Source organism: Pollicipes pollicipes, unplaced genomic scaffold, assembly GCF_011947565.3.
Source record: "Pollicipes pollicipes isolate AB1234 unplaced genomic scaffold, Ppol_2.1 Scaffold_5724;HRSCAF=6776_pilon_pilon_pilon, whole genome shotgun sequence".
Taxonomy (NCBI): Eukaryota; Metazoa; Arthropoda; class Thecostraca; order Pollicipedomorpha; family Pollicipedidae; genus Pollicipes; species Pollicipes pollicipes.
Genome location: NW_023596746.1, coordinates 29,844,852 through 29,867,559, shown reverse-complemented (window position 1 = coordinate 29,867,559; position 22,708 = coordinate 29,844,852). Strand labels below are relative to the sequence as shown.

Below are 22,708 nucleotides of genomic sequence, written 5' to 3'. Positions count from 1 at the left end.
CCGCCGGCGAGCGGCTAGGAAATGGCCGCCGAGGGCGACTCGGGCCGTAGCTCGGCGCCGCCGCCGGCGGGTGCACTGCCCCGCGCGGCGCACACCGGCGCGCCGCAGCCGCCGCCGGCGCACTCGGCGCCGCCCAAGCCGGGCTCGGCGCCGCCCAAGCCGGGCCCGGCGCCGGCGCACCGACCGGCGGCGGGCGCGCCGCGCGAGCCGCCGCGTCGCCAGAGCTCGCCCTCGCAGGCCAAGCGGCCGGCGCCGCCGGCGCCGCCGCCAACCAAGGAGGCCAAGCCGCGCCTGCTGGAGACGGCACGTTCGCCGGCGGCGCTCGGCTACCCGCCGTTCGGGCTGGCTGGCTTGCCGTACAACCCGCTGCTGGTGGGCGGCGCGCTGCACCACGCTCGCTTCCCGGCGCCACCGGCGGCGCCGGAGGACCTGAGCCGACCTGGCCTGGCGCCACGGCCCGGCGAAATGGTCGGACACCGCCCCGGGCCCTTCTTCTCGCCGCCACACAAGATCCTCGAGCTGCAGGAGCGCGCCCGCAAGACGCCCACCTCGTCCTCGCCGTCTGCGGCGGCGTCGGTGTCGGCGGCGGCGGTGGCAGCAGCGGCGGCGGCGGCGTCCTCCGGCGGGAGCCCGCACCGGAAGCCGGCCAGCCCGCTGACTGTTTCGGCTCCCAGAGGGCAGCCGCCGGCCCCGCTCGGCTTCCCGCCTGCCGTTGGCTTCAACCCGTACGCAGGTGGGTAATCCACGCCGGCCGAAGCGGCAGGTGAAGTGAACACAAATAATGAGTTTATTTGCTAAGAAAATCCCGACGTTCTGCAAGAGCTTGTGCAGCCAGATGTGTACAACGTGGCTCGGTCATTTCAGGTTGTACCTTAATTGTCAAGCTGTGAGGTGTCAATATGTTATAAGTGGCATGGTCTATGTAAAGTATGTTTATTGTAGGACGATTCTATGTTTACTCTGTCGCTCCGTGCGAAACATTTCCGGGCTTACAATGCCGTTTCTTTGTGGTGAGTCTCAGTGGCGCCTACCCGCACCCGTGCTGATCATGCTCGTGTATGTCGTTACAGGCGTACCAGCCACCGGGCACACCCCGAGCTTCTCCTCCATCCAGTAGAAGCCGGCGCCAGCAGCCGGCCCTCTGGACCCAGCTGTGATAACGTGTGCGTCTGGTCAGACCTCCGTCACTGTCGCCGGTCGGCCGCGTCGTGACGTCATCCGGCGCCGAACGCCCACCCGCCCGTGTGCCCCCTCACATTTCACATATCCCTGAATGGCCAGCGTGTACAAACGGCCGCCCCGCGCCGCCGCCGCTGTTGTGGCGTGAGCGCTCTCGTTTGTTTGCTCCGGCGATGTGCGGCAGTATTGGCGCACGTCGGCGCCTGGCCGGGTTTTATCTGTTTGCGTTTAGAGGTGTCTATTTAGACTGGCTGTGTTCTGCATCAGCTGCGGGAGTATTCCAAGATGGCGGAGTCTCTGTACCCTGTGTCTTCGTGCTTTCGTCTTTAGAAAGGCTGTTGACAGGCTTGTTGATGGGTCTGCAGGGATGTGCATTAACCAACAGACAAATGTATAGGACGTTTTCCAGTTGTGTAGGATGTTTTCCAGTGGTGCAGTGTTTTTGAGATGAACGTATATTCAAAGAGTGGCAATTATGGAACATCAATAAAAATGGCTTGAAATAATGCTGTGCTGGTATTTTCTTTGCACTGTGGTGCTGGAGTGTAGTGACGCAAATAATGAACTGAAATTTTGAGCGATGAGAAAATTCAGTTTGCTAGCGGCTGCGTCTGGTCTGTCCTGTCTCCAGGACATTTCAGTCACCTAACCTGCAAGCTTTTAGCTGGACAGAGCAGCCGATGGGTCACGCGGTTTCATCCGCAGTCTCCAGTTACCATCAATATTCTGCGATTGACTTTGTAATGCGCTTTGTTATCTGTTGGCTGAAACATTTGAGATTTATCTGACAAGTTGTTGACATTTCTGCGTGGCTTTTGGTGCGGACTTACCAGATCCTATCCATGGCCCTTAAACTGCTGTGCATTCTATACTACTGTAGATGGGATGGAACTGACTCAATCCAAATAGATTCGGGGATCGACACTTTTTCTTCGACCACGTTAACGACTGGTAAAAAACGTCCCGTCTTGTCTTTCGTTGGACGGCGGTAGTCTGAACTACCGCCAAACATGGATACAATTTAGAAAAGTCGGTGTGGGAAAAATGCGAGAGCTCATTACTAAAGCTACCACTTTCAGGCTTACTTCAATTTACATACGTTGTTAGGTGCATGTGCGTGGCACATCACTCACAAAAATAAGACAGAAGTCGAGGTATTGGCGAGTTCACTTCTGCTATTGTCGCGATAAAGGCATGTTGCCGCAATATCAACGCGTCCATGTCTTCATTCCCTGGTCTTTCTCCGGGAAATAAGGCTATGACTACTGGGTTCGATGCTATGACTGCCGTCTGTCTATTGTTCATTTATCCCCGAATGTAACCGATTTAACCTCGAGGTTCTCGAGGCTGGCGCCAGGGGTGGGGGGAGCGGAAGGGCTCTACAAGCTCAGTTCAGAGCTACACCTCTGACGTCATGCTTCCCGAAACATATTGCCTGGCTGGAGTGGTTTAAGCACGATGCGATCTGCGTTTAAAACGAGTCGTCTGAGCGCCTACTCTTTAAAGTTGCCAGTTCCAGCATTAATTACCGTGGAGCACTGTCAGTGAAGCCAGATACTTAATCCTATCGAAATGCATGTTCTTGGCTCAGGGATTCCATGCTGCAGTACACACAATGAATCGGAGTTTTGTGCAATAATGTGCATGTGGTATAGCACACCATCTATCAAGCTCTAGTTATGCCATCGACCCCTAGGTGGCAAACAAGCTCAGTTCGCTGATGCGTTCGCGAAATATGGAACTTAATAATTCATAATTTCATGGAGTAATCCTTTAAAGATCAATATTCTATAGCATATTAACAAAAAAATGTGGTGATGCCATGTGGTGCTAGCTGTGTGGTACTATTCAACAATACTCCACGTTTGAGATACTATTACACGGACACTGAGAACAAAATGTAACGAACAACAGAATTAGCTGATAGCACCACCTCACTCGCATGCAAACACGGCGTGGTAAAGACAATTTGGATCATATATTTATACTGTGCTTGCTCTGCACGCATTTTCTAATGTACCTGTCTAACGAGGCTCCGTATTCTTGGGATCAAACGATCAGAAGATTTGTTCTGGGTCATCTTCTGAGCGGCAGGGATGATTCGATGCATAACGGCCGCGAGTGAGCTGTGCAGTGGATGCGGCCAGGGATGGAGCCAACTTGCACGGCGTTGGAAAAGCAAAAGGGCAGACCACTGGGTAAGTTTGCTGGCAAATTAAGCCGCATATCGACAGTCTTGTCAGTGGAACTGGTATGTTAGGGGCACAACCTAGGTTTGGAAGATTTTACCATTTTTCACCATCCCTTTTTATCATCCCCCAAACCTTGCCTTATCATATCTATATGTTGCAGCTATCTTGTCACATCACCCAGTTTGCAAGGTATATAAATAACATCAACAAAATGTTACAGGCAACCTGAACTCTTGTCCTTTATGAGTCGAAGATTGCCCATTTGGGATCAAGTTTTGCTTTCTGTAGCTTCTCTCAAAACATTTCCTTACAAGCTGTGGACAATAAAGACTCCAAGGTAATTTATTGCAACAGCCCAAGAGTCAATGCCAAAATATTTAGAAAATATGTCTCAAGCATGCTCATTTGTTTCCTAATTAATATTTCTTCATTTGTTCCTTGATTTATACCATATTTTATTCAACCTGTAAAACCTTGACAATATTCACTGACCCCTTGTATTTTTAGCAGACTCAAAATGGTTCTTGTTGAATTGAGCAATGCTGTGCAGTAGATTCTGCTTGGGTTTTAGCCTCATGATGGTAATCTGATGGATTCATCTCCAGCTCAAAGATACTGACAATGTCCCTTTCAGTTTTAGTATGCAATGTTGAGGCCATTGGGTTTGGATTCATCTTCATGTTTCAAAAATACTGAGTTATAAGCCTTAGCTTTAGCTTCATAGTTGTCATCTTTAAAGCCATCAGCTTCAGCTTTTTGGCTTCAGCTTCACCACATTATCTTGGCTCTGGTAAAGGCTTCAAAGTCAGAAGCCTGGCTTTGATCCCATGTATGGTGCTTATGTGCTCACGTCATGTCATGTCACTGTCATGGTGCTCATGTCTTAGATTGAGATAAGATAAATATACTGTAAGACACACATTTCATTGTGTTGCTTTTTTAGTAAAAGATCACAGCTAATAAAGTTGCTGGCTGTTAACCTGCAAACGTTACTAGTAGTCATGGATGAGGTGAAAACAGAGCCACTGTCCGCCAAGTGATTGTTCAGTTAGGTATTTGCATAGGTTGTTTACACCACATTGTAACTGGCATACCATTTTTTGTTTGCTTAGTAACATTTGGAAATACCTGCCACACCTGTCTGAGGCAGAATATTCATGTCCAGGATCATGTGTACACCGCATGAAATTGCATATAGCAGTGCAAAATGCTTTGTGTGCTTCTTTCAGCAAATGGTTTAATGAGCTGAATAGCACAATCCTCTGATGATGCCATTCTTGATTTATGCTGTCAAGCTTAATCAAGCATCCACCAGCTTTTTCCTATATCAGTCATCATGTTTATTCATTCTGACTTGGTAGGGATGGATAACAATCTTTGCCCCTTGTTAATTATCTGGTCTCTCTGCCAACAGGCTAAACTGAGGAAGAAGCAGACTGGCACAGCCTTGGCCTTGAAGCACTTTGACCATTTTTACCCAGAGAAGTACGGGCCGCGATGGCGCTCAATACGACTGGCCCTTCTCTGTCAGTCCAAGCCCACAGCCCTGGTGAACCATTATAGCAACGTGGCCGAGACGACTGCCAAGCTGACGGTCAGTACCGGTTTGGCGCCGCGACCAGGCAGATATTGTTGATTTGATGGACATTCGAGGCCATGGGTCCGTCCGTCCAAATTGCTTTATGGTCCGTCCGACCATAAAGCAATTTGATATGAAATCGTTGTTCATGACTGAGTATGTAATGCGTCGTCTCATGAAGTCTTCCTTCCGCAGGGGTTTACACAAATTCCCACGTTTTGCCTCTTCCCAGTTTGTGTTTGTTGTTTTTATAAATACGTTTTAAAGCTGCCATTGCCGCATACCACTCAATGTCCTACTTGCTCCGTGACACGACTGTCCTCATCTAACACGCGGTGGGCGGCAGTCGTGCGGCAGCTTCGACCTGACCGCCGAGTGGCGGGAGCAGATCTCGCGGCGGCAGGGGCGCCTCTCCAGCCTGGCGTCTTCCGCCGACCCCGCGTCGCTCCCCGCCGACGCCGACTCTTCAGACGGCACCGCGGACGAGACGTCGGCGGCCGACCCGGCGGAGGCGCGCGCCCGCGCCGAGGCAGCCGGTCAGCTGCGTCTCGTCCAGCCCACGCAGGAAGAGTCGGCCGCCCTGCACGACTACGTGCCGGCCACGCAACTGCATGGCGACGAGGACTGGCTAGAGGAGGGCGACTACTTTCAGTATGGCCAGGTACGTCAGCGGTGAATCGTTGGTACCGTGTTAAGTGTATGGGGAAGGGGACGCTTCCTTACGATGAACAGCGATGCGTCTTCAGGAGTGGTGTGGCGGGATGGTGCGAGTGCACTACACAACCATGCATCCTCTACATTAATACGATAGTTGTCTTGCTGTTGAGTTGTCGGCCTCGTAAATGTGTGTGCAAGGTAGTAAGTACGCACGAAATGCGAGCTAAAACGATGCGTCATTTTTAGTATGCCGTTAAACAACAGAAAAACGTGGCCATTTCCATCTACAGGTTTTTCCTTAATGTGAATATAATTAATTAATCGAGGCAGTTAACGCTACACCAACTTAATCCGTGTGAACCCAGTGACATCACGTTGTTATCTGTTCTGCACGACTGACGCGGGACCGGTTTGGCGGGGCTGACGTGTGTAATCGGTGTGGCATATGGTGCCTGATGTGTCTTCACTTTATGATATATGAAGGCTGGCAATGTGACGAGTGTTACTCAGATTGAGGGCTGGCATATGTGTGTGATGCTTGAGACTGGTGTATGTGGCCGGCGTGATGGAGGACCTGTGTGTGTGACTGTTGTTGCCGAGGATTGAATTATGTGGTCTGTCTGGCTGAGAACTGACGTGTGTGGCCTGTGTGGCGAAGGACTGAATTATGTGGCTGGTGTGGCCGAGAACTGACGTACGTGGCCTGTGTGGCGAAGGACTGAATTTCGTGACTGGTGTGGCAGAGAACTGACGTGTGTGGCCTGTGTGGCGAAGGCTGACATATGTGGCCGGTGTGGCGGATAACTGAGGTGTGCATCCCATGTGTCGAAGGACTGACATGTGCCACTGATGTTACACAGGAGGACGGCAGCCTCAAGGTGGCGCTGGACAGGGACAGCCCAATCTCCATTCCCGATACCCTGCGCGTGTTCAGTTTTCCGGCGGGGGAGATCTCGCGGTTTCCCTTCCCCAGCACCTCGTCCACGGGGGTGAGAGGTGAGGGCACACCGGCGCGGCTCCCGTCTCAACGCGGTGCAGTCGGCCGCTCGGTGCCGTGGACTGGTGAGGTGGTCAGGTTAAAGGCCTCTGTGTTGGAAGTTAATTTCACCTAAATAGAAGCTGTATACTGCTGTTGTGAATGCCTGATGTCAGCTTTACCCGAGACGCACTGGTATTTGCATGCCTGCAGTTTTTTTGGCTTGTACTTTTGGATATTGTAGATATAAGTATTTGTAGCCTCTCTGACGTGGTTTCTGTGCTTTGGTGAGTCTTTTACGTTTGTCCCTGTTACACAGCTCTCTTTACGTGTTTCTGCAGCTGTGCCCCTCTGCCTGTTGTTTGCTTGTCAACGGCGTCTGTTTTTGTTTGTCTGCCTCCTTTTCTGGTATGCCTGTGTCATTGGTTTCTGGCACCTGCCATTGCACGTGCTTTTGTTTCTTTGTCCATTGCTCGTTGTTTGTTGGTGTGGTCCGTGACCTCGCTCTGAATCTGTTTGTGAGCGACCCGTATTGGCGCGTCCATCCGTGCCTGGCAGTGCGGTGTGTGTCAGGTCAGACTACAACACGCGCCCTGTGACCGTCTGTGACGGTGCGGTGTGTCAGATCAGACCGCTACACCTGCCCTGTGGTCTTATGTTGGTAGCGGTGCGGTGTGTCAGGTCAGACCGCTGCACGTGCCCTGTGGTCTTATGTTGGTAATGGTGCGGTGTGTCAGGTGAGACCGCTGCACGTGCCCTGTGGTCTTATGTTAGTAACGGTGTGGCGTGTCAGGTCAGAGTGCCACACGTGCCCTGTGACCGTCTGTTACGGTGCAGTGTGTCAGGTGAGACTGCAACACGTGCCCTGTGGCCGTCTGTGATGGTACGGTGTGTCAGGTCAGACCGCTACACGTGCCCTGTGGTCGTCCGTTAGTAACGGTACGGTGTGTCAGGTCAGACCGCTACAAGTGCCCTGTGGCCGTGTGTTACGGTGCGGTGTGTAAGGTCAGACCGCTACACGTGCCCTGTGGTTGTCTGTTAGGAACGGTGCGGTGTGTCAGGTCAGACTGCAACACATACCCTGTGGCCGTCTGTTACGGCGCGGTGTGTCAGGTCAGACCACGTTGCTCGCCAGACTACTACCCGCTGGACGGAGCGTCGCTGCTGCCGGTGCTGGCGCTGGACGTGCAGCCCGGGGACGAGGTGCTGGACCTGTGCGCCGCTCCCGGTGGCAAGTCGCTGGCGATCCTGCAGACGCTGTACCCAGGTCAGCTGGCAGGAGTGCAGCTGAGCCGACACGCCAGCACCGCACCCAGGCAGGCTCCCAAGCGTGGCTAGTAACGAGGACAGCTCCCAGGCGGTATTCCCAGGGTGTTTTCCAGACACTGCCGGGATCAAGCCACAGACATATACCCAGGTCATCACAAGACACTGTGGGTCATCACAAGATACCGGGGAGCCGGTCCGCGAACACCGCACCCGGGCAGGGTCCCAAACGTGGCTAGTACCGAGGACAGCTCCCAGGCGGTATTCCCAGTGTGTTTTCCAGACACTGCCCGGGTCATGACCCAGACATGTACCCTGGTCATCACAGGACACTGGGAGACCGGCACCCCCGATCTGCCCAGATCGGCCGCGGAACCACTGAGTCGGGGTTAGCGCCCTGGCACTCCCCAGGTCAACTGTGCCCAGAAACGGTGCAACACGCACCCATGGGTTGTGTTGGGATATTAGCGACAGTCGTTGCGAACGCGCTATGATCCAACAGAGGCGCGAAACGATTGCAGAGTTGGGTAGACCGTGTGAACGAGCATGCTGATGCGCCTCGTTGGTATTTGGTGCACCAGCGACTTATTATTCGTTGGCACCCAGTGATTACCCCATTTTCTTCCGCGTTCGCGGCTACACCTGACGAACTCAGTGTGCAATAGCTATATCGTGCATTGTGTAGCCTATCAGTTTGGAGCAGTGCTGGAAAATGACCTTCTTTATGGACTTGACCTTTCAGCCTGCTCGTGCATGAAATGTTGCATTTTGTCTTTACTCTGGTATTGACAGCTAACACATCTGCTAGTGATGCCATCTATTGCCATAAATATTTAACCTTGGTTTATGCGGCACTTTGCGCCAAAGGTCCTCTCCTCATTGCCACTGAATCCGCTCTTGGCTCTTCACATACATCACACAAACCTGAACGTGATGTGAACAGTTATAATGTAAAATGCCACGCTGACGAGGTGTTTTAATTCAGTCTTGCTCATACCGATCTACATGGCTTTAGCCTCGTGCGGAGGCCACTGGCCGCTAAAGGCATGGACGGAAGAACAAGCTCCGTGAAATAGTAAAAGCTGCAACACAACAAGTATGAATACACGGGCTGCAGTTAATGGATATGTTCCATTCCACTGCCGCATGCCGCATACCACGAAATGTCCCCAGTGACCACTGAGGACAATTCGTTGCAGTGACAGAATGCGGCCGTTTAGCCGGTATTGCCGTTGATTGTGCCGACACGGACTGCCCGTCGCTGTGGGCTGACGTGCGCGTCCGCGGCTTGGCAGCGCTGCTGGTGTGTAACGACACGCAGGGGGGCCGGGTGAAGCGGCTGCAGCAGGTGCTGCTGGACTACCTGCCGGCTGCCGAGCACTGGCCCGGCCAGGTCTCCGTCACCAAGCAGGACGGCCAGCGGCTGGAGGCGCGCGACCGCTACGATAAGGTGAGTTCTCGATGGTGGGGCGCCGCTTTTGGGTGTCGGCTGTGTGGTGAGGTGAGCCTCTCGGTGTGAGGCGCCGCCCCTGGGTGTCGGCTGTTCGGTAAGGTCAGCTCTCGGCATGGAGCACCCCCCCCCCCCTTCAGTGTCAGCGTCAGCTGTACGTCATTGTGAGCTCTCGGTAGTGGAGGGCCGCCCCTGGGTGTCGGCTGTGTGATTAGGTAAGCTCCAGGTAGTGGAGGGCCGCCCCTCGGTGTCGGCTGTGTGATTGGGTAAGCTCCCGGTAGTGGAGGGCCACCCCTGGGTGTCGGCTGTGGGATTAGGTAAGCTCCCGGTAGTGGAGGGCCGCCCCTGGGTGTCGGCTGTGGGATTAGGTAAGCTCCCGGTAGTGGAGGGCCGCCCCTGGGTGTCGGCTGTGTGGTTAGGTAAGCTCCCGGTAGTGGAGGGCCGTCCCTGGGTGTCGGCTGTGTGATTAGGTAAGCTCCCGGTAGTGGAGGGCCGCCCCCGGGTGTCGGCTGTGTGATTAAGTAAGCTCTCGGCAGTGAAGTGCCGCCCTTTATGGACATCCACCTTGACATTTTTTACATATAAGTTGGAATGACATCCAACTGGTAAACATTTTCTGTCGCTTTGGCGCATGGTTTGGATCCAGGGGTGGCTCTGTTGCAGGCTCACACCGAAAAGGCGGTCGATAACGCGACCTTCAGCCAACCTCGCTCGACTACTGATGGCAACAGCTCACTTATATTGGACAGCTGGCGCCGGGCGTGCGCGCCGCAGCTGTCCCGTTTTTTTTTTTGCTCAAACGCGCGCCCGGACAGGTCACAGCCCAGCCTGTGGGGAGGGCGTCCAGAGGGATGTCTCAGATGCCGCCACTCTACGATAGCACCGTGATGGTTGGACGAGGGAAAACCAGAGGGCTGGTGGCGTTACGCTATTAATGCTCATAGATTCAACGCTCCACATCACAACCGTCAATATTTTCGAGTTCGTCGCGTACATGGTGTTATACTAGCGGTTATCTTACAATTGCCTGGAATCACGCAAAATATAGATCACAGGGATTTGTATACATCAATACAAAACTATGCCCCTTCCCAGCTATCGCTCTTCTAAGCCCTGGGTCACAAAACAGCTGGCGGTTTGGGAGGACTCCACACAAACCCGCCACCCGACGGTGTCGGCAGGTGCGACCCGACCGCTGCCTGCGTGCCAGGCCCGTGACCCCCGAGCAGCACGGGCACGCGTGATTTGTCTGTTCAGCGTCGGCACGTGAACCGCAGGCCGGGCGACCGGCGACGGGCGGCTGGACGGCCCGACTCAGATGGCTACACACTCGTCACCGATTAGCGTGGTCACCGATTAGCGTGTCACTTGGCTGCCGCGAGGCCGGGTGCGAGCGGCGGACGTCGAGCACGGCACGCCATGCGGCCGAAGCGCGGATCTGACCGGCGCTGTTCAGACCGCAACGCCGTCCCGGTGTACGATGTGATCGGCTCAGTATTGCATTGTTCAGCGTCGCCCGGCGTGTCTCTGTCTCACACCGCTGGCTGTCTGGTGATGTGGTCTGGGGCGATGCCGGCTCGGGCGCAGCCAGACCGGTCCCAGACCGGGCCAGACGACGCGGCCCGGGGCCCTGTCCGCCCGGGTCTCGTGCTGTCCCCTGCTCAGTCGTCGGGCAGCTGCAGGCTGCGGTCCAGCCGCTCCAGCTCGGTGCTCTGCGCCGCCGCCAGCTCGATCATCTGCGTCACAGCTGCCGTGTCGAGCGAGCGCGGCGCGCCGCCCTCGCCCTCCAACAGCTGGCCCCAGGTCACGTGGCTGCGGTGCCTCTCGGAGCGGCCGTCGCGGCGCGCCCGGCCGCGCCAGCCACGCCGCGGCCTTCCGCCGGGCGGCGAGGTGGGTGGCGTCGGCAGCGCAGTGGACCCGCCCCCCGCCGCCGCGGCCGCCGCGGCCGCCGCGTCCTGCTGGCTCTCCGGTAGCGAGCTGAGTGACATGGACGACTGCGAGGACGTCTCGGGCGTGGGGAAGGCGCTGGCCGGCGCCGTCGCGTTGGCGTCCGCGGCCGCCTTGGCAGCCGGCGCCGACTGAGAGCGCTGGCGCAGGTCGACCGGCGGTTCGGTCTGAGTAAAGGAGGCGCGTCTCGCCCGCGTCAGTCGGCCGTCTCGCAGCTCTACTCTCTCGTCCTGCAGCTCGCGCGGCAGCAGCCGCAGCCGCACGTCCTGCAGCTCCTCGGCCAGGCGCTGGTTCTCTTTCTTTAGGAAGGAGTTCTCGTACTTGAGCTGATTGCACTCCTGCGTCATGCCGGCGTTCTCTGTCTCGAGGTAAATCTTGAACTTGAGGCTCTCGAGCAGCATCTTGTATTGCTGCGGCTGGCTCTCCTGCAGCTTGTTGGTCACCAGCAGCAGGTTCTCCATGTTGACGTCGTTGAGCTGATCCAGGATCTTGCCGATCACCCGCTGGTACTTTGCCATCGTCTCCAGCACTTCCGTGTCCTTCTGGTCGCGAGACTCCTTGAGCGTCAGGAGCTTTGAGCACAACTTGTACGCTGTCTCGTCCTTCTTGGCCAGGATGCCGAACAGGTTTTCGATTTGCTCGCGGAGGCTGGCGTTCTCCTGCTGGATGTGGCCAACCTGCTGCGCATGTGTCGCCTTCTCCACGCGCGCCTGGTTCTCCTGCTTTCCCAGCTGCTCAGCCAGCAGGCCGGCGCGGCTCTGCGCATGCGCCAGCTGCTGCGCCAGCTGACCGATGTGGCGTTCGTAGCTGGCCTTCTGCTGCGCCGCCTCCTCCCGCAGACTCTCAAGGTGCCGCTCCGTGTCGCGCAGCTCGCGTGCCACCAGCGCCTTCTCCGTCTTCATCATGGACACATCGGAGAAGAGCTTGCAGCGCTCCTCGTGCGACTGCGCCAGGTTCGTCTCCAGCTGGGTCAGCGTCTGCCGCATGCTCAGCACGAAGCTGGGCACGTCGATGCGGCCGGCGTCCAGGTGGCCGCGCAGCTCCTGCCGCTGCTTCTCCAGCAGCGCGATATGACCGTCCTTCATGGTCAACTCGCGCTGGGCGTGGCGCAGCCGCCAGCCGAGCGTCTGGCTCTCGGACGTGACGCGCGCCACGTCGCCGCGCAGCTGCGGCACCAGCGTGCGCCGGTAGTGCGCGACCACGTGCGCCTGCTGCGCCACTCGTCGGCGCAGCGCCGCCAGCTGGTCGTCGCGCTGCTCGCGGGCCGGCAGCCAGGGGAACTCGCCGTCTGAAGCGCAGAGCGAGCGGTCAGGGGGAGCTCCACGGAACGGTGGGGGCTTGGCGGGCTGCGATGTAGTGGGATACAGCAGAACGGCTGGCTAGCAGTGATGCTTGAAACGTGATGTTAGGCGTGGTCTTACGGTGGTGATGTTTATCACGTATAATTTATTGTATTATGCTTTGAGGGGTCATTTGTATCATTCGGGTGAACTTGGTTTCTTGCTTGTGCTTTCTGCAATGGCGGCATCGTGGTGGCGTTTAACTTTGAGTGCTATCATGCTGAAATTCGAATGAGTCTAGTCGGAGCTTACCTTAGCGCGCCATCGGGATTGTTCAGTCACGTTATCTAGCAGGGTGGCGTCGGGTGTTTGCTGAGGATTTTGTCCAGATGTTGTACCTGGTCAGTAATTTCGACTGTTTTCTGTGAGCCCCACCGAATGCGGTACGTTTATTTTTCCTTCCTCCCACCACCCACCCACATCCCATGAATTGGGATGTCGTTTCTCCCCACTCTCGATCGGAGTAGTTCTAGCTGTTTTATGCGAGGCAAATCAATGGAATCAAATGAATCTTGGCGAAATAGGCATGCATCGCAAAGTCAAGCAACGCACGTGACTGACGTCCAATCGGAGCTGCGTTTGCGGGGAAGAAAGCAACGTGAATGATTGGGCATTTAATGGTGCTGAATGGCATGCAATACTTTACTTCGTAGCTTATCATTTTGTGTTGTGGCGCGCACACTCCTATATGCTGATGGCGATGGCTCGCATGTGAGGTGTGTAGATGAGTGTCGTGGTCCGCCTCGTCTGCTACTTTTCGCAGACCTCTTCCGCTTTAGCTTGTCTTGTTTTCATGGCGTCTTGATGAGGTACCTGTCGACATATCTGAGACTGGGTGTATTTCAGCAACACTAGTGCGTTGGCTAATGTGTTGCGATGCTGGGAATGGTCCGTCCTATCCTTTTGACGTCACCTGACCTGTAATTCGGCCCTTGCCACCGACCGCAAGCAATCGCAGTCGTGGGCGAATAGCGAGCACCCAAAGACACTCGTACTCACCCCGCCTCGGTCATGGTGAATTGGAGGGCAGGCGCTCCAATCAGCTGAGCCATCGGGACGGTTCCGCTCACCGCCCAACTCGCAGGATTTTCCTGCTCTTCCCCGATATTGCGTTGCATTCGTTCGTGTTGTGTTGCTTCCGTTCGTGTTGTTAAATCACACATTGCAGCAACAGATAAGCGGGTTTGGACGTCCAAAAGTTTCTCTTACATTCACATACAGCTCCGTGCTTGCGGCGTGTTTCTTGTTTTGGGACGTCGCCGTCTTCCCTTCGGCTGGCGGTGTACTGTGGCAGGATGTGGTGTGCTCTAGCTAGAGTTGGGCGCACCTGTCACGCATCATTGAAATTACGCAACAGCGATGCGATCTACGCCGTGCGTCGTTGCGCCGCGCAGCGTGTGTGTTTATGCTAGGTGGAGTGTCTCAGCTAAAAGGCAGTGTTTTCAATCTGTGATGTAACGCAGGAGCGTGCATTGAACTCGCATCGATTCTGCAGGAATCCGCGCTGAGAAATCTTTGGAACCCGTTTCATTTGGCTTCCGGCAATACGATTACGGTGGTATTTAGAGTATAAGCGTATGATCTAAGTTTGCGGCAATTTTGAAAGGGCACATGTATAAAGTCTACCCAACGCCCGCGCCGGAACGTTGGTCCTCCCACCATCGCTAAAGGCTCGTAAATTCCCTCAGGCGCCCATGCCCTCGGTGGGAGAAAATCTTAAGACCGATCTGGTGATATACACGCCCGCATGTGGCCGCCTCGGACGCTGGGATGGCTCGCTCGCGCCTGCCGTCAGCTGCGGACCACCCGTGGGTGGGGCACTGGTGTCAGGCAAGATACCGCCAGCCGCGCACTGGGCCGCGGCCACGGCGGCGGCGGCGGCGGCGGCGGGATGTCACACGACATTGGAGGATACGGAGTACGGATGGCACGGCTCGACGCTAGGTCACCAGCTGTGTGACAGCTGTGAGTCAGACCTACTTCCCATGGTGATGGGTCGTGACCTTGCTGGCTCCCAACTGTCGTTTGCTCATATCGAGCGACCGGTCACGGGCAGGGAGAGCAGTTTGAAAGCGGCAGTGAGCGTCTTAAGGCGCTGCCTTACGTCACATGATGCTATTGGCCTGCAGTAATTTCGACTCAGTATGAGGAGGTGAAGTCCTAACTCACTGTTACGACGTGAGTGCAGGAAAGTGGTCCCTCCCTCCTATGTAGCAGTCGACCCGTCCATGCACCGCATAGACCAGCTGCCAACGGCCGCGTCGCGCTCTATTCGGCACCGGACCATAATGGGACCCGTGAAGGGTCGCTTGTCTCTGGCTCCCCCACGTTAGCGTACCAATCGGAAACAACCCACGCCCCTCCTCCCAAACACCCCATTCCCCAACAGAAGCTATGCGCCACGGCAGCGCGTGGCAGACAGCTTTCCACCGCGGCAGCACGTGGCGGACAGCTCTCCGCCGCAGCAGCACGTGGCAGACAGCTCTCCACGGCGGCAGCACGTGGTGGGCAGCTCTCCACCGCGACAGCACGTGACAGACAGCTCTCCGCCGCGACAGCACGTGGCAGACAGTTCTCCACCGCAGTAGCACGTGGTGGACAGCTCTCCGCCGCGGTAGCACGTGGCGGACAGCTCTCCGCCGCGGCGACGCATGGCAGACAGCTCTCCACCGCGGCAGCACGTGGCAGACAGCTCTCCACCGCGGCAGCACGTGGCAGACAGCTCTCCACCGCGGCAGCACGTGGCAGACAGCTCTCCACCGCGGCAGCACGTGGCAGAAAGCTTTCCGCCGCAGCAGCACGTGGCAGACAGCTCTCCACCGCGGCAGCACGTGGCAGGCAGCTCTCCGCCGCAGCAGCACGTGGCAGGCCGCTCTCCGCCGCGGCAGCACGTGGCAGACAACTCTCCACCGCGGCAGCACGTGGCAGACAGCTCTCCGCCGCGGCAGCACGTGGCAGACGTACGTTGTTTGCGCCTCGGCCAGCCCTTGCGCGAGCTCACCTGGTCCCGTGAGATGGCCGGCCAGCTCCTGCGCCGCCCGGCACCGGTACAGGAACTCGTCGAACCGCGTGGTGTTGCTGGCCCAGCGCAGCGCCGCCGCTGGCAGCGCTCCGGCACCCGGCGGCTCCTGTTCAAAGCTCATGATTCCGTGCACGACCTGGCATGGGTCGCGGCGGCGGTCTGAGTCGGCGACCCGCGGTCGGGCCACGTGCTGCCGCAGGGCTGAGGCAGAAGCTCCCTCAGCGCCGGCAGGGGTGCCGGCTGGTGTCCTCAGAAATGAGTTCAGTCAGACTCCGCGGCGAAGCGTCGCGAGTTCTTCCCGCTCCGAAGTGGTCCAGTGAGGGGCATGCGTGCCATCTAGGCAGCTGCATGGCTTGGTCACAGTCACGGCTTGAGCGCCTGGCTCGGCCCGGCCCACAGTACCGCCGGCCTCCCGCAGTCGGGGCTCAGATCCCCGCGCTGCGAGTGACAGCCGTCTTGATGTTACGCGGTGCCCGTCCCGGCATGGCTCCTCCCCGGATCCGAGTACGGCGCCTCTGCTGAGCGGGACGAGCCTCGCCGGAGCCGAGCGGGGCGCCGCCGGCCGGCCCTGCCGCCACGCCGCCGGTCTGCCACTGCTCCGGCGCCGGCCGACGAGCGGCTGTGCCTGCCCCGCCGCCACAGCTGGTGGCCGCGCCGCCGCCGCCAGCCCGGCCCAGTGACGGCCGACGACCGTCCCGTCCCGTCCCGTCCCGTCCCGTCCCGTCCCGTCCCGTCCCGTCCCGACCCGTTCTGCTGCGGTCCGTCGAACGACTGCGGTTCGTTGTCGGCGTCTGCGGTACGCGTCTCCAGCTGCTCGATGCCGGCGTCTGCGGTGCGCGTCTCCAGTTGCTCGGTGTCGGGCTATTCAGTGTCGGCGTCAGCGGTATGGGTTTCCAGCTGTAAAGTGTCGGCGTCAGCGGTACGCGTCTCCAGCTGGTCGGTATCGGCATCAGCGGTACGCGTCTCCAGCTGTTCAGTATCGGCGTCAGCGGTGTGGGTCTCCAGCCGCTGAGGGTCAGCGGTATAGCTGACGCCGAAGAGCTGCGGAGCGGTACAGCTGCGATTCGCACAGGCGGCGCGTCGCTGTCTGGTGCGGTTTGCTGTCGGAGCTAAGCTGTGTGGGCGTCGGCAGATGCCACCGAAACGGCCACCTGAAGCTGACGCACGCGCTTCTGGTGATCGCATTGGCATTCCACTGCCAGCACTCTTCGAACCCGTGCTACGTTGCTGTTTGCTGTACGGGGTCTCAAAGGAAGGGAGGAGGGGTCAATGACACGGTGAAACACAGCTTTAAAAAGTTGCTTTGACGCATTCCGTTAGATGTATGCGGCAGGTGTGCACGTGCCGTGTTTGTCACGTGCCAGAAGCGTACTAAGAACAAGTGGAGGAGAAGTTGCACTGAGTTGTCATTGAGGGCCCAAATCAAATGTACATGGAACATGGAACATGGAATGTATCACTGGCGTTGGTCACCGAGTACGAAAAGCACCTTCCGAAAACTGTATACATTATCCAAAGAGCAAAAGCTCGCGTGACATGATATTTACCCTTTGTGTGTGTGTGTTTGTGTGTGTGTGTGTGTGTCATTGGGGCTTTACGACGCACTCAGCTGCTAAGGCTATATGGCGTCGCCTGCCTCTCACCCTGCAGGACGAGCGGACACCGCGGGGAATCGAACCCCGTACCTCTGGTTTTCCAGACGCGCAGTGGTTAACGCAGACGCGTTAACCACTTAACTACCGGCACCTCACGATCTTTACCGATATTTCTGAGGTGCGCCACTTTTGCCAGCCATCTGCAGCTGTTCTTTCTGCTGCGCCGCGTCGTGGCCATGGGAGTATGCTGTAGTCTGAACTCGCACGATTATTTTATGTACAGCTTAATATAAGTATTAAATACCTTAAGCCTCTGGTTTTCGGCATTACGAGCTGCCGGTCATATTCTGACATTCAGTCGTGACCATAAGCCAGTTTGAAACGTCGAGCTTTGTATATACAGCAATTGCCTGCTTGATGATTTTCATTTAGGTAGCACCCCTTCGTACGCGTAAGGACGATTATTGTTAATAATATCTCCCAATCAGGGGTGTGGTTTCCTATTCAGCTCGGGGTTCACCAATCCAGTTGGTTTCCTATCCAGTCGGAGGAGTTTCAGCCCCCCCCCCCCCCCCCCGCCGCCACCACAACTTTGGCCCCAGCCCCCACGCTAGGAAAGTGTGCGGCAAAACGGGTAAGAAATCCGTTTGTTGGTCTTTTTGGGAGAAGCCTTTATCATTTTTTAGTCCCAAGTCATTTTGCGAAACTACGCGTCCATTCCCAGCTGATAATTTTATCAGCAATAAGGACTTAATGCAATACGTTACATGGAACCCTGTGTGTTCAGACTTTGCAGAACGCAGCTCCGGCTTTTCCTTTGTTAATGTCTTGCGACTAATGTTGCATGGTCACTGCTCTCGCACGGTCCACTCATGGGCTTGGGCCGCACATTGCCAGCCATTCATCATTCCAGTACGTCTGTTGTTCATTCATGAAACACCTGTCACGCCCCGATTCAAGTCATTGCAGCTTCGCTGTCGCCACAAAAACAACAACGTGTCGCATGGCTCATCGTGGTTACGCTACGCACATTCCTTTCCTTACAATGCTAAGATTGTTCTAGCGTGGCATCCGCGCTCGGAGTCTGGCAGTTGGGCTGTTGATTCATTTTAGAAGACCTTTCGGACCAGTCTTGTACGCGAAACCGACTGGATGGGGGGGGGGGGGGTGGAGAGGGGGGGGGGGGCTCGCCAAGCCCATTCCTTTCGCCATTTTCCAGTGTTTTAGGGAGGTGCGTCAATATGTGTTTGCACTCATGCGATGGAGGGATTCCGGCATTCAGATATCAAAAATGTGAGGAGGCTTTATAGCTGAATCAGCAGCCGAAGAGGTCGAACAAAGTTCGTAGTAGGACCCAGGCTAAGACAGGAGTGAGGAGAAAATATCGGTAATCAGAGGCTAGCTATTTAACTCCCAGTTGGTCCTTGCCCACTCGCTAGCATGGGTGCGAGTGCGTCCTGCCTGATCTCAGAGCCCCTGGCTTGGCCCGGGCGTGTGGCACGCGACTGTCGCGATACCAGCTGGCGGCAATTACAGCGAGTGCACTGCCGCTCCGCCGCCCTCGCCCTCCCGAGCCGGGCGCCCCTGTCTCCAAGCTGCTGGCTCCGTCCGCCCTCAGTTGCCGGGGGTTGCCGACCTCCACCTCCCGCGCTCTGGCTTGGGAAGGCCGCTCGTGATGAGGGGATGTGGTTCAGGTGTTACAAGTATTGTTGTCAGTTTTCTTGTTTGCGTCGACTGCAGGATGAAATGTTTGCGTGAATCATACCCTTCTCACACAAGTGGCGTGTCCCTGCGGCGAATTGTCGAACGGCGCGGGCCTCCTGTCGAGCGGAAACGAAGGGTCGATGAAACCGCAGCAGCTGTGATCTTTGTTGCATTTCAGACAGATGTTTTGCATAATTTTTTCGGCGTTTTCAATGCTGTTTTCAACCGCGTCACTTCGCATCGTTAGTTCTTCGTTGCGTCCTTCTACGGAGGTGGAGTCGCCACCAGCGAGACGCCTCTAGCGTAAGCGAACGAATTATTCGTCACTTCGCGTCTGTCGAACCGTGCATTGCTGCCGAAGTGACACCGGTCGACCCCCTTCCCGTCGCCCTGCACCGAGGTCACCATGTGTTACGTCAGCGAGTAAGCGGCTGCGCTCGCTTCTCTGTTTGGGCTCTCCCATCTCGCGTGTGACCCCTCGCCACTCAGGCCTGCTGCCACCGCGGTGTATCTTTTCATGCCATCCGCGAGTCTTTCCTCGCGCTGGGACCACAGAAGCCGTATGTTTGTATATCGTCTATATGTATTTATTTAGTGTTCATATTTGTCTATCGTCACTCGGCATCTTTTCGTTTTCTTGGAAGGTGGTCTCAGTCGTGCCTTTGCATAAGTTGGGACGTTTTGAGGACGTTAATAACTTAAAACCCATTTACGTTTTTTACATCTTACCAGGCCTGTCTAAGCTTCGTGAATAATCGTATGTAACCGTAATGTAGCCATCTTACCCCCTCGACCCGTAAGATCTCAGCTCACGTTTTCCCCCTATCTTGTGCTGCCTCTCACTCTGGAGGGGGGGGGGAGGTCACCGCATGCCATTTCTGTAGAAGTCGCTAAACTTGGCGCCAGGGTGGCGATCTGGAGCACGCCTGCCCGGGGACGTGGGGTAGAGATGGCGTCTCGCCGCTCCTGGAGGCGCTGGATCGCCGTGACGTGGCTGACCGGGTCACTCGTCGCGGCTGCAGCGGCGTGTTCAGGGCTCAGCGTAAGCCCTGCACCCCTGCGGAGATCTGGTCGCTGTTCACCGCTCGCGCCGCTGTGAAAGGGCCACGCGGTCGGCTGTGACGGGGCTCGGGGCTGCCCGCCTTCCGGCTGGCAGTGGCGCGCCGGTCGTTCTCATCCCACGCGGTGGCGTCCTGGGGCCGCGTACCGCCGGCCATGGCCGCCTTTCGGAGCCGAGCAGTCTTTTTGTCGGTAGTTGGCAAGCGTCCTTGACTACGCCAGCTTTTGCGCGGAGTGTTCGTCGTGTTCTCGCGCGTTTATGTCACTCGCTTATCATTATCCGTGTTTTACCCTGTCACGTGTCATATCGAGCCATAATGTGACTCGAATTCCACAAGAACCCACGAGCGTGGAATGAGTCGTGAATATATGTGAGCTGAATTGCGAACTGAACGATACAGCGCGGGAAGTAGTGACATGCTCCTGTTTTCAATGAAAAGTATTGCAAGTCACAAACGCTGCGGCTGGCCGTGTCGCAGCTTCGCGTTTCCCATACGGTTTCATCCGGTAGCCGTTGGCGCAGAGTATTGTGATCTGCGTATACCGTAGCAAAACGTGACGTGACGTGATGTGACGTGACATGATGTGACCTGAACTGATGTGACCTGACTTGATCTGGTCAGGTGCTGGTGGACGCCCCCTGCTTCTCTGACCGGCACTCGCTGTTGGAGGACGACAACAACATCTTCGCCATCAGCCGCTCCCGCGAGCGCATCCAGATCCCGCTGCTGCAGACCAACCTGCTGAGGTGCGATCTCGAGGTGGGGGGCACGGTCTAACAGGGTGGGACTGTGACCAGTCACAGCGCAGTGCGGGTCTACCCAGGTGTGTGCGGGCGGCGCTGAAGGAGGCGGTTGGGAAAAGGTGCAGATGATATGAATATACTTACGCTTTATGAAGAAACCGTACTCGCTGTGGCCCAGCTGGGAATGCAGGCAGGAAAGGGACCCGGCAATACCAGCGTTGTGCACACTGCTTTCTGTGCGTGTTCATGGCTTTCATTACTGGGGAGATTTGGATGTATGAATGTACAGTGGCGACGTCACGTGTTGAGTCTGTTAAGGCGTTAGAGCTTTTGGAAAAGCGTATTACCGGAAGCCAGTCCTGGGTGGACAGAATCGAACACATTAACTCCGTATAGTTCACTTTTCAGGCGTAACAAGCTCATGCCTCACCGTGGGTGAGCGGATGCATTCGCCGTTCTGTTTTGACTCACCGTCCCATGGCAATGGCAGACCGATGCGCCCACTTGGAGCTTCTGTCTCTGCCTCGTGCGGTGTCCTGACCTCGGACCATTGCAGGCGCGCACTCGAGGCGGTACGACCGGGCGGTACGGTGGTGTACTCCACGTGTACCCTGTCGCCGATACAGAACGACGGCGTGGTGCACATGGCGCTCAAGCAGATCTGGGAGGACACGGACATCCAGGTGGTGGTCAAAGACATGGAGGACTCCATGAAGCCCTTCTATGGCACCATGTGGTTCGCCCGCGGCGTGGGAATCAAGTATGGGCAGCAGGTGCTGCCATCTGTGGTGAACAACTTTGGTCCGATGTACTTTGCGAAGATTGTCAGATTGAAATAGATGCTAGTTGTTGGAAAGTTTGTAATATAATGCATATGCCGACTGTTTTGCAGCGTTGTAAAATGGGCAGTGTTCAGGCACTTCCCGTCCGTGAAGTATTGTGAAAGCAGCCGGAAACGAAAACCTGCCGCCATGCTGGGGAAGAATTCTAAAACGATAGAGGCAGCATTGGAATGCCACTCTTTGCAGTTGTTTGAATCGCGTGTTTCATCTAAAACCATACATAACATGGGTGTCACGGATCGGCGTCGAGTACATGATGATGAATCACTACAAAAAAGCTCATGGGTAAATGTCCTTACAGCTACATACAAATCCAGATACACAAGTAGAAAAGCAACAAAAACACTGTTGAAGTGAGTGAAATATGCTAAACACATGTCAATGTGAAACCGGTACAGGGATAGGAATCCAAAAGAGCATCAACCACAACCACACCGTCCTCAGATCTCCACTCAGCTGGCTACGTCTCTCACGGCGGCTTCAGGGCAGACCCCCCGCAGCGAGTGCCGTGTCTTGCTGGCGCCAACCGGTGGCAAGCAAGCGGTGCGTGAGCCTCATATTAAGTTATGAGTAGTCATGTTCATGCTATAGATACACAGGCAAGCCCTTTCTCTAAACTGCAGGCCATTCGTGCGCGGACATGGTCCAGCCGTCGTCATACACGACACGTCATCTTGCGGTTCATCCTTTGTGCGTCATAATGGCACGCGGGGTGCACTTTTCAGTCCGCTCTTCGGATGCGTGTAGGCTTGAGGCGCGCGTTACATGGCGTTCCAACAGGAGCGATAGCTAGTGCATTCGGCGGTGTAAGCGGCATGCCGGACCCAAAGCAGGTCACGAAGCCGTCGGTACCGAACGCGGAGTTCGCCGGCCTCCAGCGCGCCCCTTCAAACGGTGTTGTCATCAGTTCGGCGGCGACAAAGTCCAGTCGGCGGGCGGGCGCACCCAATGCCCGGGCACAAAGGTCGGCGTGTGTGGGCCAGGGGCGCGGTCAGCGCGCACTGGGCGGCGGTACGTGTCCGATGCGCATCGTATCACGCTTTGTGAGGGATGGCAGCTCTCGCTTAGCATAACCCCAGTACAGGTGGTACTCGTCTATCGTACCGCGCGTGTCGGGTGCGGCGGTACCCGCGTAGCATACCGGTGAGGATGGGC

General features: G+C 56.4%; 2 protein-coding genes across 2 annotated transcripts in view; both read left to right on the top strand.

Annotated features, from left to right (window-relative positions):
• LOC119102917 (zinc finger protein 608) overlaps positions 1-1,691 on the top strand; it is a 20,567-nt gene extending 18,876 nt beyond the window's left edge. The window contains exons 10-11 of the mRNA XM_037226366.1: positions 223-733; positions 1,071-1,691. Of these exons, the coding sequence (XP_037082261.1) occupies positions 223-733; positions 1,071-1,117 (558 nt within the window). The 3' untranslated portion in view covers positions 1,118-1,691. The remainder of the gene's footprint in view (positions 1-222; positions 734-1,070) is intronic.
• Positions 1,692-3,147: 1,456 nt separating this feature from the next.
• On the top strand, positions 3,148-21,598 carry l(2)10685 (5-methylcytosine rRNA methyltransferase l(2)10685). Its single transcript, XM_037227372.1, has 8 exons — positions 3,148-3,377; positions 4,786-4,965; positions 5,297-5,611; positions 6,468-6,603; positions 7,719-7,850; positions 9,145-9,299; positions 20,590-20,714; positions 21,268-21,598. The coding sequence occupies exons 1-8, from the start codon at positions 3,276-3,278 to the stop codon at positions 21,548-21,550; spliced, it is 1,428 nt and encodes a 475-aa protein (XP_037083267.1). The 5' UTR covers positions 3,148-3,275; the 3' UTR covers positions 21,551-21,598.
• The last annotated feature ends 1,110 nt before the right edge of the window (positions 21,599-22,708 follow it).